Below are 23128 nucleotides of genomic sequence, written 5' to 3' on the forward strand. Positions count from 1 at the left end.
CATGTATTGGTTGTGACCAATTTACCGCATGTATCTTTATAGCATCATTTCCTTGGACACATGTCTATGAAGAAAGGAATGAAAGTACTTACTCATTTGCAACATCTTGCACCTCCTAATTACTCACAGTTTTATTCATGTGATCATTGTCTTTATGGTAAGAAAACATGTAACCTCTCATAATAAGTCTGGCTCTATGGGCATGTGTGAGCCTCTGGCGCTTGTGCATTTCGATGTATGTGGTCCCATGCCCTATCAGTCATTGGGTGGCACAAAGTACTTTGTGGCATTTATTAATGATTATTCGTGTAAGGTATGGTCTTATTTTATTGAGTAGAAATCAAATGTTCTAGCTACATTTTAGCACTTTGTTACCCTTGTTGAGAACCAGTCTCAGTATAGGCTAAGATGCCTAAGGTTTGATAATGGGAGTGAATATGTCTCTAAGGCATTTAAGAAACTTTGGAATCAATAGGATATTCGGCTTCACTTGATCACCCCAAACACCCCACCCTAGAATGGTATTGTAGAGCGCATGAATATGACTATTTAAAATAGAGCCTATAGTATGCTTAGTCACGCAAGCTTACCGTAGTACTTTTGGGTTAAGGCAATTACTAATACCATGCATCGTATTAATAGATCCCCATATACTACTCTTGGTTGTTAGGTTACATAGGAAATATGGTCTAGAAAACCTCCATTATATGCTCCTTTGATGGTCTTTGGATGTGAGGGCTTTTGTCATGTTCCCAAGGGCAAGCCCAACAAACTAGATACAAAGTCTATTAAATGCATCTTAATTATATATGGTTATATAGGTAAGATGGGCTATCACCTTTGGGATCTACAATCTTGGAAAATTATCCACAGAAATGATGTTGTGTTTCACGAAGAGAAGATGCATAAGCAATATGAGCAGGTAGTTGATGTATTCAAGGTAGCTTTTGATGAGGAGCCTCTTGTTATAATACACCTAGCTAGACAACGTGCAGTTGATGTAGTAGCCCAAGATCTACCCATTATGTAGGATTGTGCTATTAGATAGAGAGGACATATCATATAGGGCCCACAACCAATTTTGAGGTGCTCTGCTAGAGCTTCAGATCCTCCTGATCTCTATGCACCCTCTATGGATACTTACCTATGGATAATTTCATGGTGACAAACTTTGTTTAGTCACTTACCTATGAGGAGATTATGCATAGAGGTGATTCTCATTCTTGGGAGAGGGCTATATGGTCTAATTTTGATTCACTAAAGAAGAATTGTACATGGGACTTAGTGTCCTTTCATGATGGAAAATATGCATCACCATGCAAGTAGATATATAAGTTGAAGATTGTCCCTAGTTACCCAAAGCTCGCATATAAGGCTAGATTGGTTGTAAAGGGTTTTAAGTAGAAGCATGATGTTAACTTCGATGAAGTCTTTTTGCATGTAGTCAATATGACTATGCTACACTTGGTGGCCTTGGTTGCTCAATCAGATTTGGATCTTTATCAGATGGATGTAAAGATGGCTTTCTTAGATGGGGACTTGCATGATGATATTTATATACAATAGCCTATGGGATTTAGGAAGAAAGACAAGGAACACCTAGTATGCAAATTAAAAGAGTATTTATGGGAAGGGAGTGGTACATAATTTTGATACTTTCATACATTTGTAAGAATATCCCCGCAATAATATGGATCTATGTTTGTACATAAAAAAGGCCTATGATGGTAGCCTTATTATCGTGGTACTTTATGTTGATGATATACTTATAGTTGGGAGTCCTCATGTTGAGTGGGATGCTTTGAAGACTCGACTCAAGAAGAGCTTTGAGATGAAGAACATGGGATAGGCGTCCCATATACTTCATATGTGCATTACGTCACTACATCATCATCATTACCTACTGCAAGCTATCTAACCAAGATTAGTTGTACTGTAACAGTAGATTCATCTTGAAAGATCACTCTACATATCTCAACTACCTGCTTTACTTTCATATGCATCTTTTCCTCATGGAAAACAACATCATGGCTACATATAACTTTCTAAATCCGGGGATCCCAAAGAACGATAGCCCATCTTACTTGTATCACCATATCTAAGAAAGATACATTTGGCGAACTTTGAATTCAGCTTATTGCATTTGTCTTTAAAAATATGGCAAAAAGCCTCACATCTAAAGACTCATGTGTGTATACGAGGGAGATTTATCAAACTATACCTCTTGTGCAACTCTACCACCAATAGGAGTGCATGGAGATCTATTAATAATATGAACCACAATAGTAACTACCTCAACCCCCAAGCATTGTGGTAAGCCCCCCCCCCCCCCCCCAAACTAAGCATCCTACAGACTCTTTATTGAATAGTCCTATTCATGTGCTTTGCAACACTATTCTAGGGATATACTAGGTAATCAATTGATGCTTAATATCCCTCTCATCACAAGACTACTCAAATGTCTTAGAGACATATTCACCTCCATTATTAGATCATAAGCATTTTACTTTATACTCAAACTAGTTCTCAACCATAGTAAGAAAGTGCTTAAAAATGGATACCTGTGATTTCTATTTAATAGGACAGGCCCAGATCTTATGCGAATAATCATTAATAAATGTAACAAAATACTTAGTATCACCTAATGATTGACAAGGCATGGGGCTATAAATATCTGAATACACAAGAGCCAACGACTTACCAAAGCACATAGAGCCAAAATTTTTATGAGTTACAAGTCTCCCTGCCATATAAACTATGATCACAAGAGTCAAAACATGAGTAGTCAAGAGATAAAAAATATTGCAAACAAGTGAGTATTTTCATTCCTTTAAGAGACATTTTCCCAAGAAAAAACCAAATAGATCCATGGGGAAGATCATTCGTGGCCAAAACATGATTAATAGATCGAATACAAGCAAGGGGTAGTAAACAATAGGTTGCCATGTGTAATCTTCCATATAAAATCACCAAAAGATACATTATACTTGTCATCATCTAATTGTCTTGCTAATATAAGGCTTTTAGTCAAATCTTGGACATGATACACATCCTAAAGCACAAATGGAGCATCAATACCAAACTACAATCTTATATCACCTATGCCAATAATGTTACATACATGATCATCACCTAGTTTAAATGAACCTGTAACTGTATGCTAGGTATAAAACCAATTATGAGGTGGGGTAATATGAAAGGAAGTCCCCCAAATCAAGAAGCCAATACTAACAGTAACTAGACTTCACATCAAGTAACTGAAGAGCATCAAGTGATGAAGCAACAAGGCATTTATCTCTTCTATCTTAACACTCGACTTAGGAACAATGGTGTGATCATCAAAAGATTTAGCATTATCTTGCACTTTTCCTTTATCTTTCTCGTGCCTATCATTACGCATATTATGGCACTACAGACTTATGTGGCCTTGTTGTTTACAATAATAACAAGTAAGAGAGAACTTAGGACCATATGACTTATTGCATGATTGCACACAATACTTAGACTTGCCCTGGTTATGAGTCTCTACCACAATTATTATTCCCTTTCCAATCATGCATGCCTCTAATTGTAAGTGCATGAGAAGTACAAGCTTCATAATTGTTCTTCCTATTCACTTCTTTTGTAAGCAAAGATCCCTCTACATTGGAGTATTTAAACACATCTTTAGGAGAATTAGCACTCATCGTAGTACTAAATGTATCCCAAGACTGAAGTAGTGTGATAAGCAAGAATAGACACTTTATATTATCCCCAAACTTAATGTCCTACAAGATAAGATGACTCATAATGCAATGAGACTCGTGGACATAGGAGTGGCCTTTTTCATGCAAAGGCCTCCACAAGCTTTTTTAACAAATACAATTGAGATGCAAGACTCGACTGTTCATAAAGATCACATATATTTTATCTTAAATCATATGCACCACCTTTCTCAATAACATTGAAATACACCTACTTAGATTATGACAAGATAATGGTGGACTTACATAGCTCATCCAAATCAACCCTTACCTCTACATCAAACTACTCAAGCTTTATACGTTTGCATTTCAATGGTCTGATTTGCTTCTTGTGCACCAATATCTGCCAAATTTGAGTCTTTCAATAATATCATTAAAAACTAAAATTATATCATATTTTGATCAACTTGAATTTATCTTCTTTCATGTGCCTCGTATCTCTTGATTATGCTAATGATTTCATATATTCAAGACCATGTGTTGCTCTTTGTAGTATTGTTGTTCAAGATGTGATGATTATGATATAAGATGTTTTCCAAATAGATATATTCCTACAACAATGTGTACATTTGATATCACAATATCTAGATACCATGTGTGTGCATTGTGTGCGTCCGTGTGCGTGTGCGCATGCATGTGTGTGTGTGTGTGTGTGTGTGTGTGTGTGTGTGTGTGTGTGTGTGTGTGTGTGTGTGTGTGTGTGTGTGTGTGTGTGTGTGTGTGTGTGTGTGTGTGTGTGTGTGTGTGTGTGTGTGTGTGTGTGTGTGTGTGTGTGTGTGTGTGTGTGTGTGTGTGTGTGTGTGTGTGTGTGTGTGTGTGTGTGTGTGTGTGTGTGTGTGTGTGTGTGTGTGTGTGTGTGTGTGTGTGTGTGTGTGTGTGTGTGTGTGTGTGCGCGCGCGCGCGCGGCTAGATTGTTGATCTCCATTATTTTATTTAATTGTATCCTAAGAATATTAGGTTAACATATGTAAAATAAGTTTTTAATAATAAGAGATTAATATAAACCTCAAATCCTCACTTTATGAAAAGCATTATGTGGCCTATTTTGGAGAAGAGAAGTAAGTTTTTTATAATGTGATCATAGTATTTTACAAAATAGATAAATAATTACAATACCCTTTAGTGCAACAAGCACTAGGCCATACACAAAATAGCTTTTAGATCCAATGCTTGGACTCTACAGCCTTCCAAATAGCAATACAATCCCCCAATAGGGCTTTCACACATTGAGCGGGAAGTGACTTTGGTTTCCTATGCATGAATACATTGTTTCTCTTCTTCCAGATAAATTTGATAGCCACTATAGATAATAGAGGCATTAATTTCTAGGAAGCTTCATCTAGAGTTGCTTGATCCTTAAAAAATATTGATGCCATCTCAAAATCTATTCTCAAATTAGCTTCTTTAAGCCATCTTCTAATCTTGGCTCAAATGGGAGTCACAATAGCGCGCAACACAAGAGACACACGAACGTAGAGAGAAGCACGGAGAGAGAGAGAGAGAGAGAGAGAGGAAGCAAAAGAGGAGGAAAGAATACTGCACTAACTAAAGAAAAATGTTTATACAATAATGATGGACTAATTAGTCCCTGCAAGTAGCCCATAGCATCAATGAGGACACCAAATCAAGTTGATGATGATGGCAGCACCAAAGATGAAGATAAGTTGAAGTGTGTGCCTGCCATGAAAGGAGGAAGATGAGATGAATGAATGAGTGCAAAGGGGGGAATGGCTATAAATAGCCACAAAACCCCTAAACTGGCCTACTAAAATCTTCAAATGCCATAAATGTTGGCCGACCAAAAAATCCGACACTGGCAAGAACAATGTACAATAGGTGTGGACAACTTGGGAAATGCAAAAACTGCTCATGGAAAACACACTAGAACCCAACAAACAAACGAAATGCACCCACATAGCCACTCTAGAATGAGTAGCCTCACCCATAAAAACACATGACATACCCATTAGAGCTCCAAAAGTCCTTGTCTGACTCAGAGTGAGGCTCACATATAAGAGATGACAAGGCATGAAAAATAGGACTACTAACATCCCCTCTAAAATCTTGGATGTGGCAGAAGACCAAGGAAGTAAGGAATCATGGGATGGCAAGAGAAATGCCAATGTCAATGAAGTCTGTCGATAAAGACTACCAGTGAAGAAGCTCCTCACGATCTTGGGAAGCCTTCTGTAAAACAGTAGGGGCCAAGAAATCCCCAACCGTGTCATCGAGATTGTCCCTCTCTAAAAGGGATAGTGGATATGAGGGAACCACTAAAAGAGAGAATGGGAGATGGGAAGGAACCTATGGAAAAGATGGTGCACAAGCGGGAATAGGTATAGAAGAGACAACTGCCTTGGAGAATCCTACATATAAGAGAAGGGGAATGGAGCCTATAAAGCCCACTCTCCTACCAACCTATCCCAATAACAACCCCTATAGACAAATCCTCAATACAAAGGGCCTACTCTCAGTGAGGACAACCTGGGTACCAAGCCTAGTAAGGCCATAAACTAAGAGGAGTGGAAAGCCCAAGCCCGAAAAATAAAGGGCCTGTGAAAGGGAGCTTGATTCACAATTTTGGAATAAAGGCAAAGTACCAACACCACACATAAGCACCAAAACAATGTCAACAACACTATCAAAACCCTCAAAAGTGCATAGATCTTGCAACAAATCACCTTGAGGAGTCATATGACTAGAATCTCCACTATCAACCAACCAAGGCCTCTCACAAGATGAGGCAATCACTAAAGAAGGCTCCTCCAATTTAACAATATGAAGGAACACTAATCCATGGGTAACCACTAGAGTAGAGGTAGAAGGCTCGAATGTTGTAGCTCCATCCTTCACTCCTAGATGAAGGTGAGGGTACTTCTTCCAACATTACTCCACTGGATGTGTCCCCTTCTCATAGTATGGGCATTGAGCCTTCTCCGATTCAAAATCAAAGCCTAAAGAACACTCCTATCTTTTAGCCTTTTACTTTCCTTTCTTCTTCTTCTTTCCCCCTCTCGAACCTGCAATGAAAGCTTTGGTGGAGGTGAATCCATTGGCTACTTCTTTGGCGCACTTGTCATGCTCCAAAACAAGCAAGGTAAGCTCCTCCCATAGAAGCTTCTCACAAGTCCTCGCTAGAGTAGAAAACATTGAATCGGAGAGATGGCAGTTGAGTCAAAAGAATCATAGCCATATCCTTTGAAGAGATCATCCTACCAAGGGGCGCAAGCTTATCCCTCATGTCTTCCAACTTGTTGATATGATCCTTCATGGAAGGAGAATCATCAATAATGAACATCTATAATTTCTTCTTGAGAGTAATCTGATGGGCAAATGTATTCTGATGGTACAAAGAAGCAAGCTTTGCCCACACTTCTCGTGCTTTCTGCAACATGCATAAATGCACTAAGGCATAATCATGTAAGCTCATAAAGAGGAATGATCGAGCTCTAGAGTTGAGCCAATCCCATAAGGCCGCACAATCCATCGATGATCCAATGGTGTGATCCTCCATTGGACAAGGAATATGATGGATAACAAACTCCCAAAGATCGAAGGCATCAAGGATACACTCCACTTTATACAACCAAAGCGAGTAGTTGAAACCATCAAGCTAGTCTTCTTTGGGCAAAGAAGGGAGTACGGGCACCTGTATCGAGGGTACCATGAATGGCATATGAAGGCTAGCAAAATGGGCCTTTTGTGAAACATGGAGAGAATGGGGAGGAGAGGGATCCCATACAAACAAGCTAGGTGACCTTCATTCATCGCATGAACTAGCACAAAATTCTCTTTGCCTCTCAGAGAAAGAAATAGAAACCTCATCCTCTGAGGTTGAAAAGGAACTTGTTTGACATTGTTTTTCTATGTCAGTGCTAAGATTACGTGAAGGAACCGATGAATAATAGGCTAATTAAGAAAGCTTTTTTTGCGTGTCAAACTAAATGTGGTAGGTAATTAGACAACTAAAGTAACCCTGAGGAAAGTGCAGTGGATGTGAGCATGGATCCGTCCTATGGAAGGGTGGTCCCGGTTGGCCGAGAACTTTTCTCGAAGAAGTTGACAACAAGGTAACGATGACTTAGAATCTAGGGAGCTAGAGTCCCGATTTGTGTTGTTTTAGGGAAAGGGAATGGGACTATGCCTTATGGGCAGAGAGGTCGAGCTTTGCATCCCTCTCGTTTCCCATTCTCCTTGAACCAAGTCCAGCATGGATCCACTTCGACCCTGAGGTTTCTGCATAAATTAGTTCACCTGGGGTTTGACGCCTTTTCAAAGTGAAAATTGATGTAAACTTAGCATCACAAAGCTTTTAACAAGACCCCATAAAACATTAAAAACACTATAGAGATTACAAATGTAGAAAGAAAGAGAAATACATATGAAATGGATATTTCTCCCATAAGAACCCATGGTTTGCCATCCTCCTTACATATCATTTATAACTACATGTAGAGTATCTACTTAAAGGAGAGATAAAACATATCAAAAAGTAATATTACATTGGCTTTGATTGTTGTAGCTATATAAGTTGCTAACCATGTTGACTCATGACATTTTGATGTCTATCACATTTAAAATGTAATAAAACTCCCAAATAATCTTTGAATCCCGAAATTATCATATTGAATGAGTAAGATAACTACCAATCTATGTTTTGCTATGTCCACTATATGTTTATTTCAATTCTCTTAACTTCCCATTATATGCCCAGGTTAATCGGTCAACTTCCAAGAACAAGAATGGGGATGTTGCCTTGAGTAGGAAAATGTGGTATAATCCCCTTGTGTATGATCCATCGAGGGCTCCAGTGTTAAGCAATTGTGGTCTAGCCAGGAAGTTGCATGCCAAATGACTGAGAACCTAGGAGGATGTTTGGGACAAGTAGGTTCATCAATTGCTATCCTTGGACACACTAATAATGTGGTATAACCTCTCTTTGAGAGAACAATAGTGACTGCAGCACACTTCGGTACAAGAAAACAGATTGGCCCACCTTGCTTATTTCTCGATCGGATTTCCTCTTGAACTCACTTGAAAGCCCTGTTGGAAAGTGCTTGCAATCTACAGACACTGTAAAGATTTCATCTCCTCATCCCATGGCTAGGATGATCACATGGAGATGTAGATTGAAGCAAGTGTGGAAAGTGAGGCCATCCTATAGGCTTAATTTATTAAGATGGAGGACAATGATCAAGAAGCTTCCACTTAGTGCCAATTTGGTGAAGAAATTTGATATCAGTCTCATGTGTATACTTTGTAGAAAGATTGAAGAGGATGATAAACATTTATTTTAGGATTGTCCCTGGGTCACTCCTGCTAGGAGTCCTATTTGTCATACCTTATCATCTCCTGCACCTGTGAGCCTTAGTTTGCGTTAGATGAGGACTTTTGGAGCTCTGATAGGTTTGTTTGGTTCCATTGTGTGTTTTCCATGAGCAGTTTCTACATTTTCTAGGCCGTCCACATCTGTTGAATATTGTCCTTGCCAATTAGATTTTTTGTTGGCCATCTAGCATTTTCTTGGCATTTATTATGCCTCAATCAATATTAAATATTTGTTTCCAGTGTGTTTTCCATGAGCAGTTTTTGCATTTTCTAGGCTATCCACATTTGTTGGATATTATCCTTGCCAAATAGATTTTTTAGTGGCCATCTAGCATTTTCTTGGCATTTATTATGCCACAATCAACTTTAAATGTTAGTCGGTCAACACTTATGATATTTTCACACTTCAATAGGCTAGTTTAGGGGTTTTATGGCTATTTATATCCATTTTCCACTTGGCAGTCGTTCATTCATGTTATCTTCTTCCTTCCCTGACAGGTGTACACTTTAGCTCTGTCATCTTCCTCCATCTCCAATGCCGTCGTCATCATCAGCATGATCTGGTTCCCTCACTAATGTTATGGGTTTGCATGTAAGGAATAATCAGTCCATCATCATTGTTATCATTATTCTTCTTCAGTTAGTGCCGTATTCGTTCTACTTCCTCTCTCTTTCTCTCTCTTTCTACTTCTCTCTGTGTTCGCATTTCTCTTTCGTTGCATACTCTCACATGGTATCATCCTAAGCGAGGACATAGTCTAGATATTTCTTACAAAAGAGTAGGTTTTCATTGTGGAGTATCCGAGATTTTCAAAATGTAAAATTTCAGCTTGTGTTTATTGCGTTTATAGCTCGAATAGGTGGTCCATTGTCCGTTTTCACCCCAAGTAGCCAGGTGATAGTCTCCAAGGACCATGGGATAACTTTCTACATTTGGCAACATCAACTTTTGTGTTTTACTAAAAATGCAAATTTATATTTTTGCAGGTGTATTTCTTGGTGCTAGCATCTGCATCTTTTTGCAAGTAACAACTTTCTATTGTGGGCGATCGTTTTTTCTGTAGATGACAACATCCTAGTGGCATGCGACAGTTGTTTCTACGTCAATCACAACTTTTTGGGAGATTGCAAGTATATATGAAGATGTCTTATCACCAGTTATTTATGATAGTCATTATTTGGTTAGGTTTTAAAACCCCCTTGGATCTAGTTAAAAAGCATGGTGGCCACACAATTAGATAATTACATGCGCACCACATATGATAACTTGAATATATGTGAGAAGATCTTACCCAAAGAGCTTGCATACATCCATCATTCTATAATAAGCTCTTATTTTGATTTTAAAGCTAATAGACATTTTGTGCTTAAAACCTCTACAATAAGCTCTTGTTTTGATTTTGAAGCTAATCGACATTTTATGCTTAAAACGCAAGGGATTGCGGTTCTTACTCTACAACTTCCCATACTCCACCTTTTTGTCTCTCTCCTCCACTTTGCACACTTTCTGCTTGCTTGACTGATGTGTTTTGAGTTTTTCTTTGCATTATTTTACATACTCTTGTAAAATATTATTGTGCTCCTCTTACAATGCTCAATGATATCTAGCCAAACAACTTTCTTTTTAGTCCATGGAGCCAACAGATATGGATTATATTATTGAATTAGACTTTACAACCTCATAAAAGAAGCTTTCTTAATGCCTGAGCAATGTGCATTTCTTGCTAGCATTGATCTATGTGGTCATCGAATGCTTTCTGTAACCTAAAAATCCCTATGCATTCCTTTTGATGGGTGGAGTATAATATATGATGTATTCTTATTTATGTGCTAGAGTCTAGTTTGAGTTATGACTCGAGTTTATTTTATATGTATACACCATTAGCCTTACCACTTGGACCTTCGCACTTTCATGATGCTTTGATATGTTACTCATGATGATTTGATATGCTACTCAACCTTCAAACATTTATAAACTATGGATCTCAAGTCTTTAAAGTTTTAGGCTTTAATCATTAGACTTTTAACTCTTTTTTATTATGTGCATTGTGTATTGCAGTCTTATTTGCAGCATCAATTGGCCTTAATATATCTAAAACCATTCATGTAATATGATGTTTAAAGTGCCCACGCTCATTGGACCGTGTGTTGCCTCTAGGCATCCTATCCAAGATCAAGGACCTGGCCAATGACCTGGCGAACAGATGGATAGAAGAGAGTAAAGTATCTTTGAATACTTATTTAATTTCTTAATGTAAAATTAATTTAAAAATCCTAAATTTTATCTAATTTCAATTGTTCATTCCTCTCATTCCTAAAATAGGACCTCCTCGTTACCATTTGTAGTTTCCCATTCCAAATGGCTATGGTTTATATGCTATTAGCAGATATGTCAGCTCATATGTAAGTCTATGCATGCCGAGGCGAACGCATTATTTAGGATATTTAGGCATTTTTATTTGTGTCATTTTATGATCACATTGGGCATTTATTATTGACCAACTAGCATTAAATACTCACCAACCTAATCATTTTAAGGACATATTTTGATCCTATTTATTCAGGCTCTTCCTCCTCAGTCACCCATCATCATTTGTGGATCTTCTGCTGGGAAAAGGAGCTAGTATCGGTGCCTACGTAGCCAGTGACTCACTGTTGCATGCGACTGTCTCGTGTTGGATATATGGATTTCATTTCCCGAGCATACATCTGAGTTCTCATTTGTATTGTGTTTTTTCTTTTCTTTTCTCTTTTGTCTTGTGTTTCAACAATTTATTACTGCATATATTTACGCTTCCATTACTATTCCACTTCTGCCATGGTATCAAATTTCAAGATCTGTGCTCATGTTGTAACTTCTTTATTGATTTCAAGACTGTTTTGACCATTGTTGATCTGGTGACTATTGCTCCAACCAGGCGACCCGTTTTACCTACATTTTTTGCTGACATCAACATCTGTACCACCTGCATTGCCCCTCTACTACTTGTGTGCAGTTCCAATCTGTGTTTTAGTTTTTCTACATCTCCTTGCTAGACGACTGCATTCTCAAGCTATTTTTGGTGTTTCAAGTAGTTCTTAGTTGATTTTTTGTCTTTTCGTAGTAGATTTCTTCTTGTTTTGATCAGATTTTGGTGAATATTGCATGTGAACTCTCATTTTCTACAGTCCTCTATGCTTGTGGTTTGGCTGTGTTCCCTCTCCAAATACCTTCTTTTCTCTACTTCTCTTCTAAATCCTATACAAATGGCTCCTCCATGTACATCCACTGATGATAAGTTACATGGATTTGATTATCTTACATAGAGTGCTGTGATGAAGGCTTGGTTTATACAGATGTGGTTACAAAGGAGGCTTTTATCACGTTCTAGTGAGGCTCTTGCAACTTCGGAGAGGGGTTCGAAGAAGAAGTCAAAGATCTAGTGTTACCACTGTGGGAAGAAAGGTCATTTATGGAAGGACTGCAAAGAGTTAGTGGCTTCCAGTAAGACCTAGCTTTCAAGTCGCCATTTGTTAGAATTTTCAAAGGGTCATGTCACCATATGTCAGAATTTTGGAAGGGTCACGTCATGCAAATTAAGGGCACATAGTAAAAACAAGAATTTGATGGTTCAATATGGATATTTGCATTGAAAATCTAATATTCAGCATCCGGCTAACAAACTGAGTGTCATGCGATTGGACTAGCAAACAAACAGAGGACACATTTCTGGCTGTGACTAATATTGATTGAGAAGCCAGAAAATTCAAGAGCCATGTTGTGGGAAAAGAGAATCAACCTTTCAGACTTTGGTACCCCTTCCTTTATGGTGCTTACAGAGTTTTCTGTCCTCACAATGTAACAATGGTTGTTTTGTTTTAGTGCCCTCACTGATCTCAGGGCCTTGTTGTGACTCAGGTCATACAGCATGATTTCCAATCACTTGCTGAAATGAAGAACTTTGTTTGATAGTCTCATTCCTTTATGTAACTCGCATCTTTTTCTCCCTTGCAATGGTGAAGCCATGCAGGCTTCCCCTCGTAAATCAATTATGCCACAAACACCCATCTCTTGCCTTGGGCCATACAATTTGATAACAGGCTTTGATGAAGGTTCTGGCTCATTCCATGGAAGAGCCTCCAGATCAGCATAGAGTATACTTGTTCCATTGGATACTGTTCGTGTCCTGCTTAGCTTCTTGAGTCTGTCCTTGAGAACTGTAACTACAGACTGCTTTGGAGATCGGCTTGTCTTGCCCCCATAGGTCCAATGAGATACCTTAAGTGACTTTGGGGATTTCCTTGATATCAAAACTAGTTGTTCAATTTTCATGAACGTGTCATCTGGCCTTCTCTTCCCATTGCTGCCTCTGTTCCATGCATAGTCAAACCTTTTCAGCAGGCCTGTTTCTATGGCTTGTGCATCAGCTTTGCTTTTGGCCTGAATACAGGAGTGAAATGTCATTACAAGCTCATAAAAGTACTTTTCACTGCATACATAGGTATCACATCCAAACAACACTTCCTCAAATGCAAACACAGTGTACACTCTTTGGCAAGATTATTGGGATGTGATGCCAGATTCTTGTCAATTCCAAAGTTTAAAAAGCTATTAACTTTGCTAAGCTTTTAAGGAATAGCATTATATATATATATATATATATATATATATATATATATATATATATATATATATATATATTCCAAACAACACTTCCTCAAATGCAAACACAGTCTGTACACTCTTTGGCAAGATTATCATATCAGGATGTGATGCCAGATTCTTGTCAATTCCAAAGTTTAAAAAGCTACTAACTTTGCTAAGCTATAATGCACACTTCCTCAAATGCAAACGCAGTCTGTCCACTCTTTGGCAAGATTATCAGGATGTGATGCCAGATTCTTGTCAATTCCAAAGTTTAACTTCCACTAGGCAGGAACATTCCATGTCAGCCATTCCACAACATTGCCTCCCGTTCCATGTGGGGAACAGCCATTCCAAACGTCCCATGTCAGCCATTCCACAACACTCCAAGCCTCCCGTTGCATGTTGGGAATGGCCGTTCCGACTCTTTTTCTCTTCTTTTCTTTTTCATGGAGAGGGGAGGGGAGGAAGAGGGGGTGTTTTTTGGTGGGTGGAGTATGATATATGATGTATTCTTTTTTATGTACTAGAGTCTCGTATGATGTATCTTTTTGATAGTTTATTCAAGTACTCAAACTCTGCTCAATACATTAGTCCAAACTCTGTATTCAATCTCAGTTATAACTCTCAACTTTATTTTGTATGCACCATTGGCCTTGCCACTTGGGCCTTCATGCTTTCATGATGCTTTGATATGTTACTCAGCTTTTTTATGTACTAGAGTCTAGTATGATGTATCTTTTTGATAGTTTATTCAAGTACTCAAACACTGCTCAAAACATTAGTCCAAACTCTGTATTCAATCTGAGTTATAGCTCTCGACTTTATTTTGTATGTACCATTGGCCTTGCCACTTGGGCCTTCGTGCTTTCATGATGCTTTGATATGTTACTCAGCCTTCAAACATTATAATTATGGCTCTTGAGTCTTTAAAGTTTTAAGCTTTAATCATTAGACCTTAACTCTTTTTGGTTGTGTGCACTATGTACTCGACTCTTATTTGCAGTATCAATTGGCCTTAATATATCTGGAACCATTCATGCAATATGATGTTTAAAGTGTGGCTTTTAGAGTATCCTTAAATACTAAGGTTGTTTAATGCAGAATTATTTTAAAAATCATAAATGTTATCTAATTTTCAATTTCCTATTCCTCTCATTCCTAGAATAGGACCTCCCCATTACCATTTCCCATTCCCCATTCCATGTGGCTAGCGTTAATATTCTCGGAGTTGATGCATCCCATCCGGGTTGCATCCCATCCACGGACGGAACCATCCTGTCTGATCCATCCATTCCCTATGATTTTTTTTGCAAATAAAGTGTGGCTAATTATATTACTTCAGTAAAAACCTGAATACAAGGAAGTGCACTTAACAGACGAGCTGGAGCTGATGCAAAGTCACACATATATCAAATGTACAAGCCTCTCAGGGCGGTCTAAGGGGGATGGGGGCCAGAAGCCATGGAGGGGAGGGTGGGGAGGGTGTATCGCCATCTAGGGCTGCCTGCCTGCAATACGAAAAACAGGTCCTGGCCGCCCCAAGTGCACATGAAATGAGAACGGAGTTCCTGACGAGCTCTAGACTTGCCCTACACCTGGTCCCATCAGCCGCGAAGGGAGTGGATGATAGAGGTCCAAAGTTCTGCTAAGGTTGCCTGTGCTGAAAGTCTCTCTCCGCCAAAAGCCTCCTAACACTGCACCTTCCAGATATGCCATCCAGTAAGATTCCCTATGATCTCCCATACCTCCGAACAATCTTCTGTGGGCTCCAATACCTGGCGGATGGGTAGAGCCTCCAACCCAACCACTGCACACGATCCTGCCTCAATAATGAATATCGTGTCTTGCATCCCGGCCTCATACAAAAGGTGATGGCCCTAGCTAACTACTTGCCAGCAGAAAGCTCCCCATGAGATACATCCAAGGCTGGGTGCTATACGGCGGAGGATGCGGCATGCTCCTCTCCACATAAGCTACGTCGCCTCACACCACCAAAGGCAATGCTTCGGAGTTTCCAAAGGTTGCTATGTACAGCGCTTACAATCTCCCTCCTTCTACATCTGGGCTAGCCAACTTCCCACCGCCCAACCTCCATGTGCCATCAGCCATAAGAAATACGACACCCTCCTCGGCCTCCAGCTATCCCATAGGCGGTGCCAAAAGGTCCGTCGGAAAGCCTCCATGATGTTGTGCTCCGCCCAGTGCCTGCTATGTGACGGCGCCCAATCCATGTCCTGCATCAGTACGTGTCTGCCAATCCTAGTTGTGTACTCTAGGAAACTCAGTGGCTTCTTGGCAACCACAGTGGCCGGCCATAGCCACTCTCCCGGATCCCACTCCAGCTCATCAAGTGGCCTGCCCTCCCAAATCCAAAGGCGCCACTCCCTGAGCTCCTCCCACAAGACATAAGGGTCCAGCCGCCACTTGCTAGTGAGAACCTTGTGGCCCATACCTCCCCGGCCTCTAACAGCTCTCGTCTCCCAGGGGGGTGGGGGGTGGGCAAGCCACTCCTGAGTTATAGTTGCTTCTATCTCCCTTCTCCTCTCCTCAGCTCCACTCCACTCTAGCAACCTAACGCCCGCTGCAACACCCCCTAGTCCATCATCCTGTACACCTCCCGCCATGTCCTGATGATACGAGCCGGCCTGCCCTCCCACCCAACCCACTAGATGTGGGGGCGCTCACCAATCTATACCTCCTCCCGGTCTTTGACATGGGGGATCCAGATCACCTGCTGGCAGTCTATCTCCTCCTGGCAGCCTGGGGAGCTCTGAATTAGGGCCTTACGGAGGCCCTACCACACACAAAGCAAACTGCGTAGGAAGGGGGATCTGGGGCGGTGATCTGGGATATCGTGAAGATCCATCTCAGGGACGGCCTCCACTCACCGCTAAGCCTCGATCTACACTCCTGGAGACCCTCCTGCAATAGGACCTTCCAAGTACGTCCTCCTGGGGGAGGGGGGCTGGGGGGGGTGGGCAAGCCACTCCTGAGGTATAGTTGCTTCTATCTCCCTTCTCCTCTCCTCAGCTCCACTCCTCTCTGGCAACCTGATGCCCGCTGCAACACCCCCTCATCCATCATCCTGTACACCTGCCGCCATGTCCCGATGATATGAGCCGGCCCGCCCTCCCACCCAACCCACTGGATGTGGAGGCGCTCACCAATCTATAACCCCTCCCAATCTCTCACATGGGGGTTCCAGATCACCGATTGGCGGTCTATCTCCTCCTGGTAGCCTGGGCAGCTCTGAATTAGGGCCTTACGAAGGCCCTACCACACACGAAGCAAACTGCGTAGGAAGGGAGATTTGGGGGGGTGATCTGGGCTATCGTGAAGATCCATCTCAGGGACAGCCTCCACTCACCGCTAAGCCTCGGTCTACACTCCTAGAGACCCTCTTGCAATAGGACCTTCCAGGTATGTCCTAGTGTGAGGCCGCGAACTACTAGCTTGCCCAAGAGGGCCATACTTTGATACTCTGGATCTATGATTCCTAGCCCTCCCTCTAATCGATGCCGGATGATGGTCGCCCACACCACCTTGGCCCGGGAATCCCTCGAGCCATCTAACCCAAACCCAAGGAAGTTCTGCACTAGGCGACGAAGCTGTACTACACAGGACGAGACGAAGCCCCAACACAAGGCGATGTACCAAGCCGTCACTAGGAGGACCTGGTTAACCACCAGGGCTCGGCTTGCTAGGTAAAGGCGAGCAGCAATCCAGTAGGTTAGCTTTCTCCAAATAGAGTCAAGGACTAGAAGAAATTGCTGGGCGGGAGTGATGTCGAGTCCCACCTGGAACCCTAGATAACGGACAGTCTGCCCTCTGCACACCCATCTAAATACCAAGTGAACGCCCCACTCTATGCTAGAGTCTGGGTCTAAAAGAAAACCAACCAACTTTCGCCAGTTGATTTTCGCCCCCGCTGCCGTACAGAACACCTCGAGAATCAGTCTCTCTCTCTCCAACATCAACTCATCGTCCTCTACGTAGAGTGTTGTATCATTTGCATACTCTGAGTCTAACAGCTTCGTCTCCTCTCTCACTGGAAGTTGCTCTTCCTGTGCAGACCCGCTGCCGTACAACCTACCACGTCATCACAATCCTGCTGCCTGCGTTTTTAGTCTTTCTCTCTCCTGCACGCTGTCCTACTTGCATTTTTAGTCTTTTTCTCTCCTACGGGCTGTCCTGCCTGCGTTTTTAGTCTTTCTCTCTCTTACAAGTTGTCCTACCTATGTTTTTAGTCTCTCTCACCTGCTGCTTACATTTTTAGTATTTCTCTCTCCTCACCTGCGTTTTTCTACTGGTTGCAACCTCTTACTGCTAGTCACATCCTCCTCCCACTGGCAGCTCACTTCCAGCCCTTCCACTATCCTCCCACCTCTTGAGACGGACATTGCGGTTCGTGCTTCACACTGCCCTCACACCTCTTGAGGCGGACATTGCAATTCGTGGTTCATGGTGGCTGACCTCTTCCTTCTTCACCAAGGCACACAGGTATCCATGGCTTCTTTACCAATAGATGACCTGACTATTGGGTGCTTCTACTGTGGCATCACCGGACACACCACCAATGCTTGTCGACTTCGACCCTCGCTCCCCACCCCCCCGGAGCATATCTATCTTCCACCAAGCACTCCTTGTGCCACCTCTCCTTTCTGGGCCACAGAGATCATTCTGCATGGACTATCAAAGTAAAATGCTCAAGGCAATAAGACGCATTCGATGTGCACTAAGTTCTTTCCAGCACATGGAGAATTGATTGGCGTACGACCTCTTGAAGATTGTTGCCATGCCAGCGGCAGTCTTCTCCCACTTATTTTCAAGTACAATGGCTTCCACGACCTGCAGATCTGCAGTCCGCTCCATCAAAAGACAGTGATTGTTTGATACCGTCTCCTCGTCAGTCTGCTCCTTCGAGAGACGGTGATTGTTTGATACCGTCTCCTCATCAGTCTGCTCCTTCGAGAGACAGTGGTTGCTCAACTCCTTCCTCTTCTTTGGCTACCCAATCTGCTCCACTGAGAGACGACAACTGTTACCCACCTCTTGCTCATTCGAAGCCCCACCCTTCCCCACCCTCAACTACTCAGGTTCGAGAGGCTACCTCTTGGAGCTCTTTAGCACCCCAAATACCTTCTTCAGCATGACCAAGGGCACTTCCTTCGTCATCAAACATTTCGGAGTCCATGATCCATGAGTTTTTGGATTTCTTATCTACTTCAAAGGGGGATGTTATTTCTTTGCCCTCAAAGGGGACATCTCCTTCTTCTTCAACTTCAACGGGGGGCCCTCCACCTCCCATCTCAAAGGGGAAACCTACTCCACATGAAGTTCTTCACCCATCCTCTACTTTCTTGGGGTGGCTGTCTTCGACCAGTCATCTCTTCTACTGATACCCAAGATCTTCAGGTACCACCTAGATCGAGACCTTAGAGGTTCAACTGCAACTTGGTGACGAGGCCTTCGTATTCCTTCCAACATGGATACACGGAGCTAGTGGCTTCTCTCCCGAGGCTATGTTTTGGGTTCTCCAGTTCACTCTATCTACCGTTCTTTACTACAGGTTCCCTTTCCGATGGAAATCTTGGATCTTCATGATCCTCTATATCTTCTTCTACCTCTTCTTCTTGCCTTCGTCCCTTAGTCAGCATGGAGCCACCTCCCAAGATAAAGTACGGGCATATTCTTATGGTTCTTGGCACCACACAAAGTCCGACATTCCTCCTATTATGCATTGCATAACTTCATCATCTATGTACTAGGGTGCTTGGGCAAGTGAAAGATTTCCCCACGAGGGACACTATCCAAGTGGCACCTGCTGCATAAGCATTGCATCTTCGCCTCTCTTCTCTTATTCCCCTTTTTGGGCCTGAGAGGGGGTGTTAAGAAACCCTTCATCCTTCACCTGCAGTTCGCATTTTTGCGTTTTTGCGTTTTTGCGTTTTGCGTTTAGGGTTTGCAGCTCCAAAAAGAGGCACCATCCTAGATTGATGGTGTCTATTTATAAACCACTCTCTCATTCATTCTTCACGGCTGATTCATTCAGTCTGTCACCTCTTCTCTCTAGCCTCTCCACTACCCTCACACCCCTTCAAAAGGACATTGCGGTTCGTGGTTCATGGCTGTCTTCATCATCTTCCTTGTGCTACGGCACCCTTGTTCCCTTGTACCACATTCACTCCATTATTCAGAACTTCATCATTCCATTCATTAGAGTTTCTTCTCTGTTCTCTTCTCTTCTCCATGTTTGCCGAGTTCAGTCCATGTTCCTCCCTGCCAACCCTACTGTCTCGCTGGTACGTCATCTTTTGACAGTTTGTTTAGGCCTTTTCATGGTGATGTGCCAAAGGATATGTCTGCTGAAATTCAGCCCGAGTTTGAGGAGCTAGATGAGATTTTGGTACCTTAGCAGATTTTGGCACATAAGGAAAGAAAGGTCAAAGGTAAAGTTTCCAAGAGATACTTGGTGAAATTTCATAATTATTCACCAATGGATACCAAATGGATGGAAGAGGATGACTTGGCAAACCATCCTCGGTTGTTGCAGCTTTACCTAGATGCCTTTTAGTTAGAGCTTAGTTCGGGCTCTGTTGGGTTCAACAAAACAAGGATCCGGAGTATTGTCTAATGCTCAAGGGAGAGGTAGCATTTTCCCTCCTCCAGTTATGGACAGCTCTCGTATGCAGTGGATCTCAAATGTAATTCCGCATGCATCCAAGGTACTGCGCTGACAGTATGTTTGCCATGAGATCACTACTTAGTATACTAGTCACTATGAGATGTATGAAGATGAGTATGAGTTTCACTCATGCACTCGAACTATACTTTTGCATCAGCTTATGATCAATTTAGCATAAATTTTGCCTCAATTTTGAGACAAAAATTTTGATCAGATTCAACTCAGTTTTTTATTAGCTTGAGAATTGTTTATGGTCACTTTTTAGATCAATTTTTGTATTGATTGCTGGTTAGTTTTTGCAATGAATTTGTTATCAATTTGGGGTCACATTTGTAGCAATTTGTGATCAGATCTCAAACCAGCAAGTGATCAATTTATGATCAGATTATGCTCAATTTTCAATGATTTACATCTAGTTCCATGGATAACAGCATATATTATGATGCCATTGATGTTTTAGCCATGGTTTATACTTGGTTTTCGCTACACTACAATTTGATTTTGCCAGATAAGTTGAGCTCATGAGAAATGGATATATCACATGATAATCTGGCAATGTTTTTGAGATTCTTTGTGAGTCTTCTGTTATGTTGGCTGGTAATTTTCAGCATATGTTGGACATATGGAATGGTTGAACAGCAATGCGCAATGTTGTGTTGACTAAGATGCCTTATGGAAATTCCAGTGTAGTACTTTGCTTTTGATGCATTTGGCAGTGCAATCAAGGACGATTGCAAACATTTCAAGGGGAAGGGCTGTCATGAGGACATGTATTTTTCAAACCTCACTTAACATGTAGATTAATTTTTAATCACATCATTAAGTAGATGTTGCACATGTGGGGTGTAGCTAGGGTTAAAGTAAACTTACGAGCCCGAGACCCGAAGAAATCACGGGATGTCAAAGGCAAAAGTTGCTATAACTTATGTTGCACAGGTACTTGGGGGTATCTGGTGCCAATTATTGGCCTAGGTCATTCATTTGGCCATACATGTCAGTTGGTGACAGCCAATCTGATGATCAAAGATGGGCACAGAGACACTTGGAAATGAAAGTTGCCTAGCCAATTTAATTATTGGCCAGTTATATTTTATTCAAGGTACCAAAATAATTATTAGATTAATTTTCAGTATTAAAAAATACTAAAAAAATAATATTTAATTATAAAAAATGCTGGAAAAACCATTTGGGAAGGCTGTCACTTGTCAAAATTGCCCATGCAAGACTGAAATAAGTCTTTAGTGGCCAGAGAGGCATTTTTATGATTCTACTTGCAAGAGAGAGTGGAGGAGAGGCTGTTGGTCTGATTTGCAGCCATTGGAGGACCTTTTGAGGCAGGCAGGGGCAAAAAAAGACCAATCAACAACAGGTGACAGCATCTATAGGCTGTTGAGACAGGGCAGCAACAGTAAATGACTGATTTTCTTCAGTTCTTTGCATCTACATGCTGTTGTGGTAGGGCAATAGCTGCATTTGACTGATTTTCAGTCATTCTTTGCGACAAAACTCTGAATTTTCTCTCTCTACAGCTTTTCCTCTCATCTCCCAGTCATTTCACAACCTTGCTCCGAAGATCTCAACATTTGGACCCTTGGAGGCTGAGAAATTTCAGATTTCTCTGCTGTAAACCCTAATCTGCAGAGCAGAAATTGGGTTTAGCAACAGCCTTGGAAAGCGTGCCAGAAATTGGAAGCTCCAAGACTTGGATTCAACAGGACTGAAGTTGTTTTTAGCCTATTCAAATTGAAGGACCAGCAAATAATTGAATTTGGGGCATTTTCCATCTCCATCAAAGCGGGTGAAGGCCAATTGATTGCCTGAATCAAGGGGCAAATCAGATTAAAGATTTGCTGGTGATTTTGAACAGCAAGGGGTATTGAAATACCGAAAGGGATTGGGAGAATCCCATTGTAAATCAACTTCTTTTCAATAAAGCTAAAGAAATACTAAAAGGGGCACCAATTTTGGGGCCGATCAGGTGTGCATTGTCCAAGATCAACAGGTAAATTTGTATTTTCAGATTTGCACTAATTGTTTGCTGCTATAATTAAGTCGTAATCAAGGATTTACCACCCATCCACAGAAGGAAGGCTAGTTACATAAAGCCCTTCATGAAGCCTTTTATTTGCATACCACACCTTGAGAAAGCCACTAATAGCACCAATGATTATCGTTGGACTTGCAAGTATTGTGGCAAGGTCCAAACTAGTGTGATGTGGCTTCTCGTTCACTTATCAAAAGATAGGTGAAAAATGTGGTCCATACCCGAGGATCCATCAAGCAGTGGCCAATGAGATCGTCAAGAAATATTCCCCCAATTCAAAGGCATCAACCAAGGTCAAGAGTGTGAAGATATGCCAAGGTTTGCACTGAGGAAGCATAGCATGTACGACCAAGACTGAAACACAAAGACTCAGACACAAACAAGCATAACTCAAACCCTGAACGTAAAACGTAAAACACAAAAACTCAAAACTCAAACACAAAGAGAATAAACTCTTAAGTGAATGAATGTTAAAGTATACAGAATGCCCAATGGCAGAGCAATGTAGTGTAAGAGAGTGGTGTCCACCAGAGATGGATCCCAAGTTGCTATGACCACCAATCCGAGTGTAGAAGTTCAAGAAAACACCGAATATGGATCACCAAAGGGTTAGAGGCAACGACAAAGAATGATGCTTGATGATGAGGGCAGCAGCAAAAGGTTACAAGCACAGCAGTAGAAGGTCTACCTGGAGAAGGAAG

At 41.4% G+C, this 23128-nt stretch overlaps 1 protein-coding gene across 3 annotated transcripts in view; it reads right to left on the reverse strand.

Annotated features, from left to right (window-relative positions):
• Positions 1–12678: 12678 nt before the first annotated feature.
• The window catches only part of LOC148027280 (protein EFFECTOR OF TRANSCRIPTION 2-like), a 34133-nt gene continuing 23683 nt past the window's right edge, over positions 12679–23128 (reverse strand). For all 3 annotated transcript variants that reach the window (XM_087691858.1, XM_087691857.1, XM_087691859.1), the window contains exon 4: positions 12679–13491. In XM_087691858.1, the coding sequence (XP_087547984.1) occupies positions 12991–13491 (501 nt within the window). In that variant the 3' untranslated portion in view covers positions 12679–12990. The remainder of the gene's footprint in view (positions 13492–23128) is intronic.

The sequence above is a fragment of the Lygodium microphyllum genome, chromosome 13 (assembly GCF_053477565.2).
Source record: "Lygodium microphyllum isolate KBCC chromosome 13, Lygodium_microphyllum_v1.1.10, whole genome shotgun sequence".
NCBI lineage: Eukaryota > Viridiplantae > Streptophyta > Polypodiopsida > Schizaeales > Lygodiaceae > Lygodium > Lygodium microphyllum.